Here is an 18,191-nt window from a genome sequence, read left to right as displayed (position 1 = left end):
TCCACCCTATATCTTAGGAGCCATGAGAACATACTCCTTCATCACCTGCTGGCCTCCCAGGGCCTCAGGTCAGTAACAATGAAAAACTGAGGGAGTGAGGCAGGGCTGGAAGAGAAGATGCCCAGAGCAGGGCACAAAGAGCTGGCCAGCGGGTGGCTGTGGGCAGCTTCAGGTGCTGCCAGCAAATATGTTGGGCCCAGTTTCCTCTCTACCAAGATCATATAAAGATAATTCTGTTCTATTCCTCAACTTGTCACTTATTATGACAGTAACTTATAGGAAATAGTGAGTTATACATCAGTCTCCCCATTTCTATCTAGTGAAGACCATAAGAAAACAGAAAATATCTTCCCTAGAGCTCTAGCTGTGCAGAAAAATTTATGAATGAGTATCTTCCTCATAACAGCATTTGTAATTGTGAAAACCTTGAAAATAATTAAATCTGAAAAAATAGGGACTAGTTATATATATTAAGGTATACACACAGATAGAATATCGTACTCCTAAAATATTAAATTCTTAAACATGTAATGTCAAGGGAAAATGTTTCCAAAATGTTTGCTAATAAGATTCAATACGCAACACTGTACATAGACTACTACGTCCCTCATCATGAACACACACTCACATATACAAAAAAGACTAGAAGAATAGACCAAAATGTTAAAAATGGTTAGTAATAAAATCATGGGGGATTTTTTTTTCTCTTACGCTTTTTCGTATACCAAAAATGCTTTCTGTTATTCCAAATTTTCATCAATGAGTACATATTATAAGTGGAAAAAGGAAATATTTTAAAAATGTATCACTATTAATAAGACTGATCAGTTAGGTCAGAAGTGGAAAAATACAACCCATAGAATGGGAGAAAATATTTTCAAATTATGTATCTGATAAGCATCTAGTATCCAGAATATAGAAATAATTCCTAAAACTCAACAATAAAAAAATCAAGGCTGGGCGCGGTGGCTCACGCCTTTAATCCCAACACTTTGGGAGGCCAAGGCAGGTGGATCACCTGAGGTCGGGAGTTCGATACCAGCCTGACCAACATGGAGAAACCCCATCTCTACTAAAAATGCAAAATTAGCTGGGCATGGTGGTGCATGCCTGCAATCCCAGCTACCCAGGAGGCTGAGGCAGGGGAATTGCTTGAACCTGGAAGGCGCAGGTTGCAGTGAGCCGAGATTGCACCATCACACTCCAGTCTCAGCAACAAGAGAAAAACTCCATCTCAAAAAAAAAAAAAATCAATTAAAAAATGAGCAAAGGGTTGGAATAAATATTTCTCCACAGAAACTATACAAACAGCCAATATGCACTTAGAAAGAGGCTAAACATCATCAGTCTTAAGGGAAATGCAAGTCAAAACCATAGTAAGATACCACTTCACACCTACAAGCTGGTTATAATAAAAATGGTGGACAATAATAAGTGTTGACAAAAGTGTGGAGTAATTGGAATCCTTATACAGTGCTGGTAGGAGTGTAAAATGGGATAGCCACTTTAGAAACCAATCCAGCAATTCCTCAATCAGTTAGAGATAGTTACCATATGACCAGCAATTTCACTTCTAGGTATAAACCCAAGAGAACTGAAAACGTATGTACACAAACTTCAATTCAAAACAAATGTTCAGAACAGCATTATTCATAATAGCCAAAAGTAGAAATAACTCAAGTATTCACTAACTGATAAATGGATAAACAAAATATGGTATATCCATATAATAGAATACTGTCAGCACAACTAGGAACAAAGTAGTGATTCTGCCAACGTCGGTGAACCTTGAAAACACGCTAAGTGAAAGCTGACCACAAAGACCACATTTTGTATGGATCCATTTGTATGAAACATCCAAAACAGGTAAATCCAGAGAGAGAGAAAGTAGATTACTGGTTTGGGGCCATGGGGGACAGGGAAGAATGTGAAGTGTCTGCTAATGGGTGTGGGGGTTTCTTTTGGAGTGACAAAAGCAGTCTGAAATATGATAGTGGTGATGATTGTACATCATCTTGTGTATATGCTAGTGTGAATATGCTAAAAACTATTAAATTGTACACTTTAAAATGGAGAATTTTGTGGAATGTGAAGGATGGCTGGAGGGAAAAAAAAAAAAAAACAAAAAAGCGAGGTTGGGCACAGTGGCTCATGCCTGTAATCCCAGCACTTTGGGAAGCCAAGGCAAGTAGATCACTTGAGGTCAGTAGTTCAAGACCAATCTGGCCAATATGGTGAAACCTTGTCTCTACTAAAATATAAAAATTAGCCGGGCATGATGGTGGATGCTGCCCAGCTACTCAGAAGGCTGAGGCAGGAGAATCACTTGAACCCAGGAGGCAGAGGTTGCAGTGAGCTGAGATCACACCACTGCACTCCAGCCTGGGCAGCAGAGAGAGACTCCGTCTCAACAAACAAACAACCAGAGGTGGAAGATTATACAGGGCCCAAAGGCTCTTGCAATGACAGATACACAGAATGCCACTGATGGAACATCCTCAGGGATTGCCTGGGTCACTGTATTCTTTGAGTGAGTTTGGGCCTAGAGGTATTCACTTTCCTGGTTGAGGTCATACCACCCAAGAGAAAACAAGAGTGTCATTTCAACACTCTCACAGTTAAGTACTTTTAATACCATGGGGGTATTTGACCTAAAATTAACCCACAGGAAACAGTCTGAACTCAAGTCAACAGGGTCCAAAGCCCTGATGTGTAGTCCAAAGCAGAACTGGCATCATGGGTGAGTGACCTGTGCAGTTGCATGAGCAGAGCAGAGAGGTACGACATGCATTTCTGCCATTCCTTGCTGCTCATGTGCACAGATTCTGGTAGACTCGCGATAGGCAGGAGTTCCACAGGACTGGAAGTGACTATAAGGTAAGTATGTTACACCTACAACTGGGGAGGCAGGGGCACTGACAGCCCTGGGGGCCGTGCTTCCCTTCAAGACGGATTTGAGTGCAAACAGAAGACAACCCATGGAGCCTCTCATATTCTTTCTTACCCTGTTACCTTCCCACGTTAGACAACAACTTATGCTGAAATGACAACATAAAAGAAAGGAAAAGACAGGGCAGCTCCTAGATCCTTTTTCTTTCAGCCCTTTCTTACTCTTCAGTAAGTTGCAGGCAGAGTGTTGGTAGAATGCACACACCTCAGGAAGTGACGTAAAAACAGTGCAGTCAGTTTCGTACTGTTTCTGCCGTTCTGGTAAGAACAAAATACACGTGCATGTGGGAGCTACAAAATATGATTTAGGTCACTTGGCTGATTCTGCCTACAAGTTAAAGGCTCTTATATTTGCATTCGAAACTGACACTTCATAATATAAAGATGAATGGTAAAATTCATGGTAATAATTTTAAATTTTAATTTTTCTTTCCTTATGACATTACATACCGAATTAGAAAATCACCACAAGGTGGGAGAAACCACAGAAGAAAGTGAAGAGTTGTTTTAGTATCTTTAACAGCACTTTTGCTCCAGTGTTCCATAAATGGTCCTTCATTTCCATTTTGCATTGGTTCCTACAAATCATGTATCTGGCCCTGCCTGAAGGTCCATCTCCCTCAGGTGTAAGAAGCACGATTTCTGTCTCTGTTTCTTTCTCTCCCCATCTCCTTGAGTGAAGGTGCTGCTGACAGACGGCATGTTCTTTAAAGGAAAATAGCTAACCAATTTCCCCTATATCAAGGGTTCTTGAGCATGAATACACATCAGACTTTCCTGGAAGGCTTGTCATAACACGGTCTGCTGGGCCCTCAGAGTTTCTGATTCAGCAGGTCTGGGGGTAAGCCTGTGATCCTGAATTTCTAATAAGCTGGTGGTGTTCATATGCTACACACGTGGTCTAAAGTAGGCGCCATCTCAGCCTTTGACAATTGCCAAAGCTCTACGATACCTTATAAAAGGCATAGTCTGGTACCTCATAAATGTTGAGTTGCTCCACTAAGTCCAGGTCAGTCCCTTTCTTGTTCAAGTGCCTCTGGGACACAGCAGCGATGCCCAGCTCCTCCAGGCAGTCCACGACATCGTAGAAGGTGTCTTGGTCTGGCAGTCCTGATAACGTCTGGAAGAAGAGAAGAACCAGCTACAGACACACCATAGAAGACTGCCTTGAGGCTCTCAAGGCATTTTCCAATGCCTAATCCAGGCATATTGTTATAATCATGACCACTAATCAATCCAGATAGATGACAAATTTATTTGAGCAAAAGCCTCTTCAGTGTGGCAGGCAGAATGAACCCCAATATTCTCCCCTCTGGTGTACATGTGCTACATAATCTCCTTGGCTTGAGTGTGGGCTGGGCACTCCCATGAGAGGGGGGCACTCCCATGATTAGGTTACATTAGGTGGCAAAGGTGAGGGGATTTTGCAGATGTAATGAAGGTGCAAAATCAGTTGATTTTCAGTTAATTGAAGAGGTGACTCTCCTAGGTGATAATCAAGTAGGCCCTTTAAAAGAAGGCTTAGCTCTTCTCTGAGCTCTGGACTGGAAAGAGATTATCCCACTGGCCTCGAGGCAGCAGCAACCGCCACGACTTTCACAGAAGCAAGGAAATGAATTCTGCCAACTACATAGACCTGGAAGAGGACCCCAAGCCTCAGATGAGACTCCAGCCCTGGGCGACACCTCGGCTGCAGCCTTGTGAGACCCTGGGTAGAGGACCTACTAAGGCCATGCTTGGACTTCGTGCCCCATGGAAGCTGTGAGATGATACATGGGTATTGTTTGAAGTGGCTAAGTTTGCAGCAATTTGTTACACGGCAATAGAAAACTAACATACTTTGTAATTACAAACTCCTGTTAAGATCCATACACCAACAACTGGAGTTGTAACAACTTAATTTTATTAAATTGTATTTAAATTCAACAGGGCCTCCCCGTGGTCTATGAAATTTAGAAAAGCATGAGAAATTTCAAGGCAGCATAAGAGTCAAAAAGAGAACCCAAGAAAGAAAAAGCTGACTTCTCTTTGAATTCTACCTCTCTTAAGAGAAGGAGGGTATCTGAGACAAGGCCCTGGCTCAGAGCTGGAAGGAGCCTGAGATTTACTGCAAGCCCCTTATCTTATATAGGAGGCAGAGAAGGATAAACGCCTGAGGCAACAGGAAGTGACTGAAGACACTGGGATAAAACCCTGGGCTCAGAGCTGCCATTCCAGTCTCAGCCTTTAGTCCCTACTTACTTCACTATCTCTGCATTTCTAAGAACAAGACATACATTCCAAAATTATTCTAAACATGATAACTTGCCTAGGAAAGAATAAGACCAACACTTCTGTAAAGACCATTTCATAGCACCAGCTTCTCTAACACTTCTATCTTGGGGCTATCAATGTTGGAAAGAAGGCCTCTATTCACAACTAGAATAATAGCTTTTTCCTATTTAAGCTAAAGAGGGCACAAGTTACTGCTATTGAGATAAAACTAATGAAAACCAACTGTGATGTGATAGCCTAATTATTCAAGGCCCCAGTAAGGACACAAGGCAGGAGGCTATGAATCTGAAGCCATCATAAATAGGTGTTCACACTTGGGCTGCCATGTATGACAGCACACACCAGTGTCTACAGGCACCAGGCCAACCACATCTCAATGACAGGTAATAACGGTCATCAGGGCTGCCCTCTGCTTCCAACATTGATTAAAAACTTGCACATCATTCAAAGAATCCTATCATCCTTTGCTTTTAGTGAAAACTCTAGAACTTATTAAAAGATGAGAGGGAAATAGCAATACCAGGCCTGGGCAGGGTGAACAATTAGAGATGCCCTAACTGCCAGGTGACTGCAAAATGCACAGCCTAAGGGATGCAGGTGAAGGGATGTCTAGTGTCAGAATTAAAACTTGCTACACAGCAGTGTGGGGGCCAGCCCCAGGCACACAGAGAGGCCGCTGGTAGTCTCTTCACCTCTCTGTTCCCCTACCTTCCTCTTCCCCTTTCTCCTTGCTGGGAGCCCACTGAGGTTCTTTCACTCAGAAGTTTCCAGGAGGTTAAACTGCTAAACCTGATCCCCATTGCTTTAGCAAGTCCAGCCATAAAGGGTGAGGGAACCATTAGTAAATAATTAAAAAATTAGAACTATAGAAGTAAGCAGGGGCCAGGCACAGTGGCTCAGACCTGTAACTCCAGCACTTTGGGGGGTTGAGGCAGGTGGATCACTTGAGGCTAGGAGCTCAAGACCAGCCTGACCAACATGGCGAAACCCAGTCTCTACTAAAAATACACATTTGCAGGATGTGGTGGCACATGCTTGTAATCCCAGCTATTTAGGACGCTTACACAAGAATCACTTGAACCCAGGAGACGGAGATTGCAGAGAGCCGAGATCGTGTCACTACACTCCAGCCTGGATGACAGAGCAAGACTCTGACTCAAAAAAAAAAAAAAAAAAAGAACTAAAAAGACTCGGGAAACTCTTGCCCCTTGCTCAGTAATAAGCCCTGAACTGAGGGTATCAGCAGGTCATTTGTCATTTCCGCAGTGAAAATATGGGCTTAAGCCAACCCTGCGTACTATCACCTTTCATGCAGGCTGCAGGGGAGACGATGGTCTTCTGCCACTCACAAATGCAGCTTCTTTTTCCAGCTGTGCAAGAGGGTGCTATACATCTTTTTAAAAATTCATTTTTTTTTTTTTGGTTGATTCTCTAATAGGCTCAGTAAATTCTACCACACTCCCACTTGTCCCTGGGCTTCCCCTCCCAGTTCCACCCTGCAGCCACCCTGCTGCTAAGTTGTCCACTTCTGACAAAAATGGCAGCTTCACCAGAAAAGTCTGCGAGGTAAAGGTTTCCTGATGCATTCACCCTCAGACACTAAAGGTGCCGAGCGTAGCTGCCTGACACTTGGTATCCCTCCTCCTGTTTTTTCTTAGACTTTGTCTTGACAAGGCCTGTGACAAGTAAATCTTCACAGGTCTCTCTCAGAGGGGGAAATTCTTCCTAAAGGACATTCTTCCCCCTCCCTGGGTTTTCATTGATTCCACCAAGTCTTTCTTATAGGATAAAACCATTGTGGCAAAGCTGGTATGCGAATGTTCATAGCAGCGCTATCTGTGGAAGCCAAAAGCTATATACACACAAATCTCCTTCAACAGGTGAGTGGGTAAGCACATATGCATCTCTACAAGGAATACTACATGGCAGTGGAAAGGAATTAATTAATATATTGCATATATTAATATATGCAATAAAAGATGAATCTCAAAAGGCATTATACTGACAGAAGCCAGCCTCAAAGGGTTACTTACTGTATGATTCCATCTGACATTCTTGAAAAGACAAAATTACAGTGATAAGAGAATAAATCAGTGGTTTCTCAGGATTACATACAGGAGGTCAGAATGTCACTATAAAAGGATAACATGGGGGAATACTATGTTATTATTAGTCTGTATTCTAATTGTGAAGGTGATCCATCTCCATGTATGTGTTAAAACTCATATAGCTATATTCTAAAAGGTGCACTGTTATGGTTTGAATGTGCCCCCCACCAAAACTTACACCCCAATACAGCAGTGTTGGAAGGGAGAACCTTAAAGCAGTGATCAGGTAATGAATGGATTAGTCCTGTTATCTCAGGACTGGGGTAATTATTGTGGGAGGCATTTCCCAGTAAAAGGATAGTTCAGCCATCTTATCTTCCCTACAACCCTTGTCACCCTCTGTATCCCACTATGGGATAGCACAGAAAGAAGGGCCTGGCCAGATGCCACCACCTTGATATTGGACTCCCAGCCTCAAGAACCGTGAGCATTTCTTTCCTCTATAAATTACCCAGCCTGTGGTATTCTGTTATAGCAACACCAAACAAAGACATAAAATTGATACAGAGAAGTGGGCTGTTGCTATAACAAATAACTGAAAACGTGAAAGCAGCTTTGGAATTGGGTAATAGGTAGAGGCCAGAAAAATTTGGAGAAGCAAGCTAGAAAAAGCCTAGATTGCCTAGAGCATTATCTGGTTGACTCTGGTGGGAGCTCAGAAGAAGAGAATAGTTATAGGAAAAGTCAGAGCCTTCTTAGAGACTGCTGAAGTGGTTGGTAGAAATACAAATGGTAAAGCCAATCCTGAAGAGGTTTCAGATGGAAATGAGAATCAAGGTATTAGAAACTGGAATAAAAACCATCCTTGTTTTAAAGTGGCAAGAACTTTGCTGAACTATGTCCATGTCCTAGGGCTCTAATGAAAGAGAATTTAAGAGCAATGAACTGGGATGTCTGGTGAAAAAAAATTCTAAGCAAAATATTGAAGGAGTTGTATGGTTACTTCTAATTGCATATAGGAAGATGCAAGAGGAGAGAAGTGATATAAATATGGAGTTTATTAAAAGGAAAGTAGAGTAGAAAAATCTGAAAAAGTCACAGCTTGGCCCTGTAAAGAGTGAAAAGACATCTTTTGGAAAGCAAACCAAAGGCAGAGCCAAGTGACCATTTGCTAAAAGGATTATAGTATGGATAGAAGGGAGCCAGTGTTCTTCACCAAGACGATGGGAGAAAAACTCCAAAGGCATTTTAGAGACCTTCTAACCAAGCTAGGACCTTGAGGGCCAGGTTTCTGGACAAGCAACAGCGGTACCTCAGCATTCACTGCTCAGGGCCACTCAGGATCCTGCTCCCAGAATTCTGGTGCAGGATTTTTTGGCCACCCCAGCTGTGACTCAAGCAGGCCTTGCTGCTCTGGAAGGTACAAGCCGTAAAACACACGGTGCTCATTCTGCAGGTGTGGAAAATATAAGAGCTGTGGAGCCGTGGTGACCTCAACCTAGAGCTAAAAGAAGGTTGTGGACAGCCTAAGGTCCCAGGAAGAGACTGGTCACGGGGTGAAGCCACTGTGGAGAGTCCCCAGTAGGGCAATGCCTAGTGGAGCCATGGGAGCGAGGCAGCCCTCAAGACCCTAGAACTATAGAGCTACCAGTGTGCAATCCAGCCCAGGAAAGCTGTAGGCAAAAGCTCCAACCTAGGAGAGCTGAAGTGTGGGCTGAGCCCAGCAAAGCCATAGGGATGGGACTGCCCAAGGCCTTGTGGGCCCAACCCCAAGGTGCCCAGGATGTGGGACATGGAGTCAAAAGAGACTATTCTAGAGTCTTAAGATTTAATATTGTTTTTTTCTCTCTCGGGGTTTGGACTTGGAACTAGTTACCCTTTTCTTCTTGCCTATTTCTGCCTTTTGGAATGTGAACATCTATGCCAGTTCCAACAATGTATTTTGGAATTAGGTAACTTGTTTGATTTCAGACTCACAGCTAAAGGGAAATTTGCCTCAGGATGAATCGTGCCTTGAGTCTTACCTATACCTGATTCAGATGAGACTCTGGATTTGGGACTTTGAGTTCGTACTGGAATTCATTAAGACTTTGGGGCTATTGGGATGGAATGGATATATCTTGCACATGAGGAGGACATGAATTTTGGGGACCGGGGGCAGAATGCTATGGTTTTAATATGTCCCCCAAAGTTCATGCGTTAGAAACATAATCCCCAAAGCAACAGTATTGAAAGGAGGTAAATTGGATGAATGCCATTATCTCAGGAGTGGATTACTTACTGCAGGAATAGGTTCCTAATAGAGCATAAGTTTCACCCCTTCTCCTCTCTTCCCCTACAACCCCCTTGCCCTCTACCATGGATGGCACAGCAAAGAGGTCCTCACAAGATGCCAGTACCTTGATACCTTGATATTGAACTTCCCAGTCTCCAAAACTGTGAGAAATCGATTTCTTTATAAATTACCCAGTCTGTGGTATTCAGTTACAGCAACACAAAATGGACTAAGACAATAATTTTAAAACAATAAAAGTAAATGTAAAAACAAAGGCAACTACTCAGCATGTACCATCCAGGTTAGTTATCCCCTAGCCCCACTGAAAAACTCCTCTCCCCATGGCTCCCTGGGGTCCTGCTTTCCCTGAATACCCTAAGCCGGCCTCACGGTAACCCCTCTTGTTACTCATTCTACCTCCCATCCCCAGTCTGCTTCATCCTATTTTACAAGGTAATCAGTTTTAGAACAGTAACCAGGATAGGACTTAGTGTCATTGTTTTGTCATGGAAATGTCCATTTTTAAAAATTCTATATTATTAAGGGCCTTTATTTTGTTGAAATCAATAGTTATAAACAACCCAACTTGCAATATAATTTCTCAGATTTCACAGTCTGAATGTTTTCCAGACCCAGATTAACATTTTGTTATTTTGTTTGGTATCTCAGAGGAGTTTACTCATTGGGCAATACGCATTACTACGATATAACAAAACAAAACAAACCTGGCATGAGCGCTGGTGATCTGTTGACTTGTTTAACCCATTTATGCCAGAGGTTGCAAATTTTTGTGTGAAAAATCAGACCTTGGCGATGACCTTGAGAAGAAGGATATAAATAACTCACACAAGCTTAGCGTTCCAATAATGGAACACTAGGCATAAATTAGTTAAGGAAAGGATTAAATTTGAATGAATGACCTCAAGGATCTTTCTGGATGTCTCCTTGGCTAGAACTAACAAAGGATGAGAAAGAACTGCCAGATGAGAAAGAGCAAGTGAGGGATTCCTGGACATCAAATGCCACAAAATGCCAAGCAGAGGGTGACAGGCACTGGGTCCCTGCCAGTGAATAGCAACAAAGTACCCACATTGTGTGGGTACTGGTATGATCATAAGAACATGTGGGAATGGCCTTATCAATAAAATAATGTTACAATGGGGAACACTGTGCCAGCGTGAGAATTCCATTTTTGCTGAATTCAGTGTTTTCCAGTACAATGTTAATGACTAAAAAGGACAGGAAATAGATGACCTTAATCCTTAGAAACCAACAGAAAATTGCTTCAAATCAAATGGTAAAATGAGCTCACAAAAAGATTTGAAAATAAAAGCAGAATTCTTAGGATTATGCTTCAGAAAAGTTGTGCCCATTTCCCACCAGGGTTATAGGAGTTTCCTGGGTGTTCATCAACAAATGATATTTCATTAAAAGACAATCATTGCCAATGTGACCTGAGAAATACGTCTTGTTGTTTTCTTATGTATTTCTTTTGTTCTTAGTTGGTTTAATGTCTTTCATTTTTCTACTGAATTCAAAATATATTTAGGATAATATCATTTTTTACCTTTCTTTTTGTAAATAATCTCCCAGTTTGTCATTTGCATTTAGTTATAATTTGTGATTTTCATTTTATAAATAAGATCTTTTAAAATTTTATGTAGTAAAATAGTTAAATCTCTTCCTCTGGAACCTTTTTCACTGGTTTTATTATTAAAATAAACGTTACCAACCAGAGATTAATGAGTCTTCATTTCTCTTTTTCTCCCTGCAGTTTGATATGTTCCATTAAATGCTTTAAGCTCTCCAGGGCTTACTGTGGTATATGGTCAAAGTATGTTTTTGTTTACTTCCATTTAACAACACCTCTCCAATCAGTAGCCAACCCGTCCCCACCAATGTTAACTGTACAGTGAGTTGTTCTATACACTGAGGTCTCTTTCAGAGCTCCTCTGCGCCAATCATCTGTCTGCTGAGGAAAGGGCCAGACCACATTGTCGTAATTCTCAGAGTTTGCACATTTTACTATCTAGTAGGAGAAGCTGCTCTTCATGATTATACTGCTTTCTACAAATTTATCCCCAGTTTATCAGGGAAAGTGTTTCTCCACTTGTATTTTAGGAAGGGACTCTGGATCTTTCTAAAGCCCTAACCATCACTGCAGATGGTCCCGCAGGCTCACGCCCAGCGTGAGCGTGTACGGAGAGTACAAGGAAGGTCCATGGGGTTGGCGCTGGTGAGGTACCTGTGCTCTAAGGCATGGTGATCCAAATGGAGAAACTCCAGATCTGAGACTGGGCCTGTCCTGGGTCAGCATGGGCCCCATTGTTTCAGAGCAGCACCTCTGGGGGTGGGCACCAAGGACCAATACTGCCCTACAAGGTGGTGATCAGGGAGGGACACGACAGCAGGAATGAGAGTACCAGGTGTGGTCACCATCACATAAGACAAGTGGGACCTACCCCCAGGATTCCTCATCTCAGCCCAAGAGTCCAACTTCAATATGCAGTGGAACATGTGTACCTCGTGTCTTCCTGACATGTGAACTATTTTCTTAGAGTAAAACTTCATAATTTATATTGCCTCAAGGAAAAATGATTTTAAAAAATAATTTTGGCTGGGCGTGGTGGCTCATGCCTGTAATCCCAACACTTTGGGAGGCCGAGGCGGGTGGATCACCTGAAGTCAGGAGTTCAAGACCAGCCTGGCCAACATGGTGAAACCCCGTTTCTACGAAAAACACAAAAATTAGCCAGGCTGCTTGTAATCCCAGCTACTAGGGGGCTAAGGCAGGAGGATCTCTTGAACCTGGGAGGCAGAGGCTGCAGTGAGCTGAGATCGTGCCACTGCACTTCAGCCTGTGCAAGAAAGTGAGACTCCGTCTCAAATAATAATAATAATAATTATTATTATTATTATTTTTAAATTTAGTAAAATCTTTCTGGTTTTACTAGAAAAGACCAAAGCATGAACACATGTAGGCACCCACAGGCCTTCACAAGCAGGCACACCTGCACGCATCCACCCCACAGGTTGCATAAAGGATTTTCTCCTGTAGTGCACACTGCAGCCATGGTTCCAGCCACCACGATGGGTGTCCACATGATGTGGCTCTTATTCAGAGGGAAAATTTTAGATTTTCACAATGTATTAATTCCCTATGGCTACTGTAAGAAAGTACCACAAACTAGGTGGCTTAAAATAACAGAAACGTATTCTCTCACAATTTGAAAGACTAGAAGTCTGATATTAAGGTGTCACCAGGGTCATGCTTTCCCTGAAGGCTCTACCGGAAGTCTGTCTTTGCTTCATCCTCAATCGGCAGCCAGCAATCCGTAGCGTTCCCTGGCTTGTAGATGCATCGTTCTGACCTCTGCCTGTCCTCACGTGGCTGTCTTCCTTGCATGTTCACATCGTCTTCCCTCTGTATCTCTTTTCCTCTTATAAGTTATACATATGTTATATGTTAAACATATCTAAACATATCCATAACACAGTCAACCAACCTTGTTCACCAAAGTCATTGCATAAACCAGTAGCTCTGTATCAACTCCATCTTTTTCCTCCAGGATTTCCATGATATTTGACCAAGGTTTGACCCCTATGAGTAAAGCAAAAATCATTAGAAACAGCAATTCATCAACATTCTTTATCTAACTCACATCACAGTTTATTATCCAAGGATGTATCCAGTGATGGCAGCTTCTTTCAGTCGTCAAATTTCAATGTGTGACATTATCCTTAGGGTGGATTTGAGTATGCTTCTAATTGAGAATATTTCTTAGTAGGGAACCCTATCTCACATCACCCTTGGCCTTTTGACAAGAGCATTGTATACCCTTCAGTGCCTGGATGCCTACCTACTTAAAAATTTCTTCGTATTAAATATGTAATTTTTAAAAATCCAATCACTGCAACTCTGTAGGCCATACATTTCCCCCAGGGCAGAAAACTCTTGGTAAGTATTCTCTGAATATCCTTCAGCACAGAAGAAAAGGGGATGTGGAAGATCTTAACATCCCTCTAGCAGGGACTCCAAGAAATAAGTGACATGCCCGTCTAGCAAATATCTCAAGAACAGAAGCATATTACATCTACTCCATCAGGGCACAAATACTGTTTAAGTATCAGCTAGGTACAAGGTCTATTGGGCAGTTGCCCTCAATAGATTTATAATCGAATGGAGCAGGTAGGCATAAGCCCAAGAAAAGACACCACCAGCACAGAGCAATGGCTGAGAAGTGTCCAAGCATGCAGCTAAGCCTGTCACTGTGCAAGTGAGGTCTCTTGCAGCAGGGATAATTGCAGAGGACTTGGCACAAGAGGTGGCTTCTGCCTGGGCTCTGCAGGAGAAGGCTTATGGGTGGTTATTTCCAGGCTTTAGGAGGGACAGGAGATATTCCACATTCACATTCAGGACCACTAAGCCAAGGGCGAGACCAAAAAGGGGCACACAACACCTTGATATGGTTTTCTAGGCCCAAGATGAATATTTGAAGTGAAGTGAAATGAGAATTGCCTTGCCCTTGGCTTGGTGGTTTGCAACATGAAGCTCTTTCCTGCTTTCTCTATACAGATCTCAAAGGGATATTGCTTATTTTTGCTTGAGAGACGTAAACTTGGAAATAACCTAAATGCAGTGGTTTCCAAATGCTGGTCCTTGGATGGGCTATGTCAGAGCTGATTTTGGCCTTGAGAACAAAAGTTTCCCAAGGACCATGATAGGATCTGTCTTATTGATCTCCATGCTCTTAGGACAGTGCCTGGCATACAGTACATGCTCAGTAAAATGTCTGCTGAATAATGAATGGAGATCTCTGAGAAGGCATGAAGTGGGTTAAGCTGAAGCAATTTTAAAAGAACCAGGAAGCAGATGCACACAGCAAGGAAAGCAGAGAAGACGGGATTTAAGGGGATTTGTTTAAGAAGATTAAACAAAGAATAGGTACCTACTTACTACAAGATGTAAAATACACAAATGTAGCTCAATGTGGAGATCTTCTGGCTTTCCTAAGTGAACAGAAAGCCTTTTGCTTTGGCTAGTTGCCCAGCCAGTCAGAACTGGGCAATCTTCTATGACCCTTGCTAACTGAGCACTAAGATATGTTCTTTCATCTCTTTCACCTGCTAACTACTGAATTATCTCCTTGCTGATATTGATTATCAAACTACTTTGAAGTCCACACCACAGTGTAGTTGTTCTTCCAACTCCCACAAAGTAACCATCTCAGCCCTCAAGACAGTCAATCAATCTCAACAGCAGGCCTTGGGTCTCACTGTCCAGTTTAAGAGATCTGGATGCCGCCGTTTGTGTTTATAACAGGGGCAGCTTCTAACATTCACATTTTGTATAAAACCGTGGCATAAAATACATGTTCTAGTGAGTTGCCCATGCATGATTCAAAGGAAGAATGTGCAGGGGAGAAAGTATCGAAACTAAGACTTTCTAGTGGTGCTAATGGACCCAGAACTCCTTTTGGTTGCTTACTCTGGAGCCAAAGATGCGAAACAGGTCCTGGGGGAGCAAAGGCCAAGGAACAACGGCAGGCAGCCCAGAGAGAGAGGGAGAGGTAGCCAGGCTACATCCGTACTCCCCTTAAACAGACACATGCACTTGTGTGCATCTACTCCCTTACAATAAGAACACTCAAACACTGGCTTAATTTAACTGAAAAATGTGTTTTTCAGCTGTGTTTTCTGGGTCTCTTATTACCATTTAAGGATTCTAAGTCTGGAAATGTGCATCTATTTGTACACTCTTAGGATGGATGTTCATTCTTTTTATTGTTTTGGGGCAGAAAATCGGAAATATTTACCAGAATGAAGGTGAAAGGGAAGAAACATTTGGTTCAACAAAAATAGCCTTGGCAGACCTCAGGCTAGGCCTGTGTTCAACACCAGCACTTGCACGTTTCCTAGGAGCTCCTGTCAGAATTATGGGGTCCACTCACTCCCCTCATTGCCTTTGCTAACTCCCTACAATGTGTGTGTGTATGTATGCATATGTGTGTGTGTGTGCGTGTGTGTTTTGTGGAGGACAGGGTTCCTGTACTGGAATCATAAACCATATAATGCTAGCCCTTCACATAACAGAGAAGGAAACTGGACCCCAAAGGAGTGGAATGGAGGGGCTCAGGAAGCTCATCTAGAGTTCCTAAGGTCTCTGGGGTAACTGTACTTACCTTATAGGATTACTGAGAATTGTCATTGAGATAAAGCACTTTGTCTTTTTTCCTTAATGCTGCTGGAGTACATTAGAAGACAATACTTAATCATTGTCATCTGTCTCTCTCCAACTCCACTGCCCCCCACCCCCACCCCAAATACTGGTTCTGTGACAGCCTTTTTTCCTGATGACTGCAAGCACACAACAGATACTCAAATATGTGCCGGAAAAAATGGGTCTTATGTGAAAAATGTTTAGAGTTGTGTCTGTTACATGATAGATACCCAAATACCAGTAGCTGTAATTGTAATGGGTGGTGGTTGGTGGAGACACCCAGTTTACCCCCGGGCGGACCAGCTGCACTAACTCCCCGGCCAGTCCTCTCTTAACCCAGATAAATAAATACACATAGAATCAATTGCTCAGTACTTCTCCCCTCTTACTTTCCTAAATCTCCACATTAAATCCAAAGGAAAATAAGATATTTAGCTCAGTGCCTCGGACATGGGTTGGTCTAACACTCAAACAGAAGCTCCTCACAGCACATTCCATGTCCTTCCACATACTACATAAACACACTCAATGTAGATGCTTCTGCTATAAATAACAGTGGAAAGAGAGCTTGAGTTCTGTCAACCTGTAGCTTCCACTACACTTTACACGATCTTCACAGATCAATATACTCTTAAGCAGAAAGCAGAGACGGGATTGCTTGAAAGGATGAATTTTTTCTCTGCTAATCATGTGTGATACATATGTTTAAGAATTATCAAATGAAAAATTGAACTACTTCAAGAGCTATGCTGAGCCAAATTAGTGAGACTCAAGATTTAGGACAAATTTCAACATGCGTTATCCTCTCTGGTCACTCGCCTCACCCTCTGTGAGACAGGCAAACCTGTTCACTTAGAAGGAAGGACTCCGCATCCAGACAGCAGAGGGGTGTCAATCAATTTCCTGTCAACCACCACAGGGAAGACCTCAAGGAACGGGAGTCTCTGATATGGCAAAATGACAAAGCAAGGCTCTCTAAGGGCTCCCATGAGCCTTTCTCTCTTCCTGCCAGGCCCTGGCCATGAGAAAGGGAAAGTGACTTAAAGATGCAAGCAAAGAGAAGATCCAGTGGTCTGATATTAATACCATACCATGCCCCACAGATGAACTTGAATCCACCCTTTTATCTTAGGCCCTGAGCAAAAGTGCAATTGCCTGGGTCCAATGGAGCATTTTAAATTTTCCTTCTTCATAAACACTGATCACTCCTTATGATGGACTTTAACCCCTATGGTTTTTAGCCCTGCTAACTGGCCCACTCTTGGCCACAGACCAAATTGCCCACACTGCAGAATGAAGCCTTCTGGTTAGCCCACGTGCAGCACGCGTGATGTTTATATTTATAATGCAACCAAAGGAATTTGTTCTGGACAACTTCATTTGCTTTAGGTAGTAATGATTTCTGAGGACTGGTAGTTTGTTGGTTTTCTTGCTGATTCCTTAAATCTGACAGTTTTCATTATCCAAAAGAAACTATTCAAAAAGACAACTGCTTATATGTCCATTCGTCCCTGCTAAGGAATGAGTCTAAAGCCACTTTGAGAAGTAAAATTTATGATTTATGAACTTGTGCACAAATGGATATGCTCAGTTTACCCTAACTCACCTCTGGCACCTGTCTGCTCTCTCACCCAGTTGAGAGGGAGCTGGAGAGCTGCTTCTAAACCCGCTAGGTGGAAACGCACCTGGAAGTCATGTTGCTCTCTGCAGAACACCACGGCACATTTATACGTTTAATGCCATCATAGGATTCAGGAACAATTTTACTAGCAGTAAAATAGGGTGATGTTATATGTATGCATTATAAAATCACAGCCAAGACCACACATGTCCATAAAGAAACATGCTATTGAGCCACACATGATAAGCTATTTCTGACTTTTTCCATTAGTGCCATTCCTTTTTTTTTTTTTTCAGCTGCTAGTGCTCAGTGGCAGACAGACAACAGCAGTTGCCAAAGGTTTAAGAAATTATTATTATTATTTTTTGGGATGGAGTCTCTCTCTGTTGCCCAGGCTGGAGTGCAGTGGCGCGATCTCAGCTCACTGCAAGCTCGGCCTTCCGGGTTCACGCCGTTCTCCTGCCTCAGCCTCCCGAGTAGCTGGGACTACAGTCGCCCGCTACCACGCCTGGCTAATTTTTTGTATTTTTAGTAGAGATGGGGTTTCACCATGGTCTCGATCTCCTGACCTCATGATCCGCCCACCTCGGCCTCCCAAAGTGCTGGGATTACAGGCGTGAGCCACCACGCCCGGCAAGAAATTTTATAGACAAAATCCATAAAGCTGGCCGGGCGTAGTGGCTCACGCCTGTAATCCCAACACTTTGGGAGGCCAAGGCGGGCGCATCACAAGGTCAGGAGATCGAGACCATCCTAGTTAACACGCTGAAACTCTGTCTCTACTAAAAATATAAAAAATTAGCT

General features: G+C 42.7%; 1 protein-coding gene across 9 annotated transcripts in view; it reads right to left on the bottom strand.

Moving 5' to 3' along the window:
* The window catches only part of FHOD3 (formin homology 2 domain containing 3), a 486,695-nt gene that overhangs the window by 164,050 nt on the left and 304,454 nt on the right, over positions 1 to 18,191 (bottom strand). For 6 of the 9 annotated variants that reach the window (XM_009192610.3, XM_009192611.3, XM_009192612.3 and 3 more), the window contains 3 exons: positions 13,053 to 13,147; positions 7,257 to 7,277; positions 3,926 to 4,069 (listed from right to left, as the gene is read on the bottom strand). In XM_009192610.3, the coding sequence (XP_009190874.1) occupies positions 3,926 to 4,069; positions 7,257 to 7,277; positions 13,053 to 13,147 (260 nt within the window). The remainder of the gene's footprint in view (positions 1 to 3,925; positions 4,070 to 7,256; positions 7,278 to 13,052; positions 13,148 to 18,191) is intronic. The other 3 variants (XM_003914318.4, XM_003914316.4, XM_003914317.4) reach the window with 1 other exon arrangement.

The sequence above is a fragment of the Papio anubis genome, chromosome 19 (assembly GCF_008728515.1).
Source record: "Papio anubis isolate 15944 chromosome 19, Panubis1.0, whole genome shotgun sequence".
NCBI lineage: Eukaryota > Metazoa > Chordata > Mammalia > Primates > Cercopithecidae > Papio > Papio anubis.
This window is presented reverse-complemented; position numbering and strand designations above follow the sequence as displayed.